General features: G+C 55.4%; 1 protein-coding gene across 1 annotated transcript in view; it reads left to right on the top strand.

Moving 5' to 3' along the window:
- Positions 1–4,996, top strand: part of SLC29A4 (solute carrier family 29 (equilibrative nucleoside transporter), member 4) — a 42,868-nt gene that overhangs the window by 18,204 nt on the left and 19,668 nt on the right. The window contains exons 2-5 of the mRNA XM_011996253.1: positions 404–583; positions 3,020–3,151; positions 3,411–3,524; positions 3,969–4,097. Coding sequence (XP_011851643.1) covers positions 415–583; positions 3,020–3,151; positions 3,411–3,524; positions 3,969–4,097 — 544 coding nt within the window. The 5' untranslated portion in view covers positions 404–414. The remainder of the gene's footprint in view (positions 1–403; positions 584–3,019; positions 3,152–3,410; positions 3,525–3,968; positions 4,098–4,996) is intronic.

Here is a 4,996-nt window from a genome sequence, read left to right as displayed (position 1 = left end):
GTGATCCGCCCGTCTCGGCCTCCCAAAGTGCTGGGATTACAGGCTTGAGCCACCGCACCTGGCCTAAAATAAATTTTTAAAAAAATTAGCCAGGCATGGTGGTTCGAACCTGTGGTCCCAGCTACTTGGGAGGCTGAATCAGGAGGATACCTTGAGCCCAGGAGGTGGAGGCTGAAATGAGTGATGGTTGCGCCACCATACTCCAACCTGGGTGACAGAGTGAGACCCTGTCTAGGAAAAAAAGAAGACACCAGGTGACATTGCTTATCTGCTTAAAATTAACGTCCTCTGGATGGATAGAAAGGACAGTCCCCCAGGGGATACAGTCCCGGCCTCATGGCTTCGGGGCTGGGGTATCATCTCACTCTTCTTCCCTCCCCTGCTCTCTCTGCTTTCTCCAAAGCACAGGCTGCCATGGGTTCTGTTGGGAGCCAGCGCCTTGAGGAGCCCAGCGTGGCAGGCACACCAGACCCGGGCATAGTGATGAGCTTCACCTTCGACAGTCACCAGCTGGAGGAGGCGGCAGAGGCGGCTCAGGACCAGGGCCTTAGGGCCAGGGGCATCCCGGCTTTCACGGACTCCAGTAAGTAGGGGTGCGGGCAAGGCGCGTGTCCTGCCCCGAAGCAGACTGAACTGTGTGACCCCCAGTGAAGCCTTGGGGTATTGGGGAGCCATGGGTGGTCATGGACTGGAGGCAGTGCCTGTCAGTGTGGATTAGATCTGCTGTATAACAAACACGCCCACCGTCTCAATGTCTCCGCCCTGATGCTGCATGTCTGTGCTTAGGGCCCTGCCAACAGCCCCCAGCAGAGGAGGCTCTTTTTTTTTTTTTGAGACAGTCTCGCTCTGTTGCCCAGGCTGGAGTGCAGTGGCCGGATCTCAGCTCACTGTAAGCTCCGCCTCCCGGGTTTACGCCATTCTCCTGCCTCAGCCTCCCCAGTAGCTGGGACTACAGGCGCCCGCCACTTCGCCCGGCTAGTGTTATTTTTGTATTTTTTAGTAGAGACGGGGTTTCACCAGGTTAGCCAGGATGGTCTCGATCTCCTGACCTCGTGATCCGCCCGTCTCGGCCTCCCAAAGTGCTGGGATTACAGGCTTGAGCCACCGCGCCCAGCCAGGAGGCTCTGTCTTAACATGGGCTTTCGTGCTCACTGGATGGGTGAAGGGATCCATGGCTCATGCGCTGATCCATAAAACTTCTATCTGGAGTGACACATGTCACTTTGGTCGCACTCGTTGGCCAAAGCAAGCTATACCTCACTGCAAAGGAGCCAGGAAAGTGCCTGAGAAGGACTGGATGTGAGGTTCAAAGCTCTGGTTTTCAGCCCAGCTGTGTGATCTTAGGCAAGGGCCTGAACCTCTCTGAACCTCAGTTTCACTACATTGAGGAATTGGGCCAACTGACTTTGAGATCAGACTTGCAGAGTGGACAGCCCACAGGCTTGGAGTCTGACAGGCTCAGGTTCAAGACTGCCTCCTATCCTTCACCCACCAGGAGCTCCGGTCAAGTCACTGTTCTTCTCTGGCCCTCGGTCTCTTCCTCTGGAAAAGGGGGATGGTATTGTGTCAATGTGGCTGCACCAGAATCAACAGAATCTTGCTTGGGCCTGTCCCTGGCACTCAGGAGGCACCCTGTAAGCTATAGTTCTTTTGCAGGGAGCTGTTGTTTATGCTAGTACTTTAGGCTCAGAAACCTGGGTTAAGGCTGGGCACGGTGGCTCACGCCTATAATACCAGCACTTTGGGAAGCTGAGGCCAGAGGATCGCTTGAGCCCAGGAGTTTGAGACCAGCCTGAACAACCTGGCAAAAACCTCATCTCTACAAAAACCTACAAAAATTAGCCAGGTGTGGTGGCACACACCTGTAATCCCAGCTACTTCAGAGGCTGAGGCAGGAGAATCACTTGAGCCCAGGAGGCAGTGGTTGTAGTGAGCCAAGATCGTGCCACTGCACTCCAGCCTGAGCGACGGTGAGACTCTGAACAAAAAAGAAAAATTGGCTAACTAAAGTGGGAGCTAGTTAAGCCAGGCAGGCAGGCAGTCAGGAAGGTCATGGACAGTCTGGAATCCACGGACAAGAGCTTCTTGGAGTCTCTGAGCTCCAGGAAGACCTCAAGGCCTCACCTGATTAGGTCAGACCCACCCAGGGTCATTTTCCTTTTGATGAACTGAAAGTTGATGGAGAAGGAACTTGAATTGCAAAACGCCGTCACAGCAGCAGCAGGGCTAGTGTTTGAACCTGGGGACTGTCCTTCAGCCTGTCAAGGTGACCATAAACAGACCATCACGGTCCCCCCCTCGCCAATGTGGCTCCCATAGACATCTCCCTAAACCATGTCTTCTCTCCAAACAAAGGCGGTGACAAGGTCATACTGCCACTGAGCATGATGCAAGAACCCTGTACAACCCTGAACGTGCTGACCCCTTCCCCAGCAGGACAGGCAGAGGGTGCTCACTCTTCCCCTTCCATATCCTATAATTTTTGTTTTGTTTTGTTTTTTGAAAACAGAGTCTCGTGCTGTTGCCCAGGCTGGAGTGCAGTGGCGCAGCCTTGGCTCACTGCAACCTCCACCTCCTGGGCTCAAACTATTCTCCTGCCTCAGGCTCCTGAGTAGCTGGGACTATAGGCTTGCACCACCATGCCCAGCTAATTTTTTCTATTTTAGTAGAGATGGGGTTTCACCATGTTGGCCAGGCTGGTCTCGAACTCCTGAGTTCAGGAGATCTGCCCGCCTCGGCCTCCCAAAGTGCTAGAATTACAGGCGTGAGCTGGTTTCCTGTCCATCAAGCTGGTGGCTTCAGTGGCTGTGATGGCGTGGGTGTGGTAGCTGTAGCCACAGTATTTGGTGGCTTTTGATAATGGTCAGATGACAGAGGTATCTGGAGCAGAGGGGAGCAGGGGTCACAGCGATGGACAGTGGCCTTGGTGATGGAGGCCGAGGTGATGGCCATCGTCCTGTGCGGAGGCCGCAGCCATGCATGGAGGGTGCCCCGTCTCACCTGGTGTCTCTGGCTTTAGCACTGGAGGAGCCGGTGCCTGATGACCGCTACCACGCCATCTACTTTGCAATGCTGCTGGCTGGCGTGGGCTTCCTGCTGCCGTACAACAGCTTCATCACGGACGTGGACTACCTGCATCACAAGTACCCAGGTGGGTCCTTCCACGGTCACGCCCGGCCACTCAGCATACTCCATCATGGCCTGGGGCTTCCCAGAAACCCCCGGGTGGGAGGGTCCTACCCAGGGACCCATTTTATTCGGATCTCGGCTCCACTGTGAGCTGCTGAGTGACCTCAGGGCAGCCACTCACCCCTCTGGGCAGCGAGACCCTTCTGGGAGGTTGCATCTGGCAGGGGTCAGTGCAGTGGGTGGGGCCTCCCTCAGCACCTGCTGTGTCTGGCCCTCCACAGGGACCTCCATCGTGTTTGACATGAGCCTCACCTACATCTTGGTGGCGCTGGCAGCCGTGCTCCTGAACAACGTCCTGGTGGAGAGACTGACCCTGCACACCAGGATCACCGCAGGTGCGCCGGGCCCCACCACGGGATGCCTACCTGTTGTGGCTCCCATGTGCCTGGCCGGTCATCCACTCGCCCAGTTTCCCTGAGCCTCACTCGCCTCATCTGTAAAATGGGCACACTTCCTAGGGCTGCCCTGGGGTCTGGCCGTGGTGGGGCCTCTGTACCCCACCACATGTCTCTGGGCCCCGCCCAAGCTCTTCCCCATACCCAGTGTGTTCTTCCTTTCCCATTCCTCCGCATGGTGTCATCCAGCTTCAAGGCCTGGCTCAAATGGCGCCTCCTCCAGGAAGCCCTCCGGGTGCCCCTGTTAGACTTGTAAAGCATCCCTGGCCCTCCTTGAAGAAGGGCAGAGAAAACCTCCGACTGACTATGCAGGAGGGGCGAGGAGGAGGGGGACCCCCACCCAGTTGGCTCCACCGCTCCCCTCACTGGCCTCTCCCCCAACAGGCTACCTCTTAGCCTTGGGCCCTCTCCTTTTTATCAGCATCTGCGATGTGTGGCTGCAGCTCTTCTCTCGGGACCAGGCCTACGCCATCAACCTGGCCGCTGTGGGCACCGTGGCCTTCGGCTGCACAGGTAGGAACCGGGGCCCAGGGGTGAGGCCCTGAGTGCCCACTTCTGACCCTGTCCCACCCCAGCCCTGGTCTCCTGCTGGTGGCATGTGACATGATGGGAGCCGGGCTGGCTGGGTGCCAGGTGTGTGTCCACCTGCATGCCAGCGTGCACACCTGCACACCCAGGCACACTGGCTCACACCCACAGGAGCCTGTGTATGCAGTGTATGCACAGCATGTAGTCACAGAGACTCTGAGGCAGCTCCTGGTTTCCCTGGTATAAACAGGGCTTCAAGGACTGTTCTGCCTTTGTCACCATGTCACTGTTTCTCTTGGGCAATGGCTTTCAGTAGGGTCTGACTCTGTCACCCAGGCTGGAGTGCAGTGGCATGATCATAGATCACTACAGCCTCAACCTCCTGGACTCAAGCTGGTGAGCCAGCCTCCCACCTCAGCCTCCTGAGTAGCTAGGACCACAGGCACATGCCACCAAGCCTGGCTGATTTTACAAAATTATTTGTAGAGACAGGGGTCTCTCTATATTGCCCAGGCTAGTCTTGAACTCTTAGCCCCAAGCAGTCCTCCCACCTCGGTCTTCCAAAGTGCTGGTATTACAGGCACGCGCCATCGTGCCTGGCCTTACAAACTTTTGAAAGCTACTTTTTATTTTGCAAAAATTTCAAACCTACAGGAAAGCTTGCAAGAATGATACAGTGAAGTCCTACACGAGCACTCTCTCCCCCTCTCCCTCCACCCCTCTCTCTCTGTACTTAAATTTCTCCCTAAGTATATATAAATATAAAATACGTCTTTCCCCTTGTACCATTTGAGAGTGAGTTGTAGATGTCATCACCTTTCTTGCCTAATTACTAATACTTCAGAGTGTATTTTCTACCAGTCAAGGCATTTCTTTTCTTTTTT

The sequence above is a fragment of the Mandrillus leucophaeus genome, unplaced genomic scaffold, assembly GCF_000951045.1.
Source record: "Mandrillus leucophaeus isolate KB7577 unplaced genomic scaffold, Mleu.le_1.0 Scaffold506, whole genome shotgun sequence".
NCBI lineage: Eukaryota > Metazoa > Chordata > Mammalia > Primates > Cercopithecidae > Mandrillus > Mandrillus leucophaeus.
Note: the sequence above shows the minus strand (reverse complement) of the source record. Positions and strands in the feature narration are given on the sequence as shown.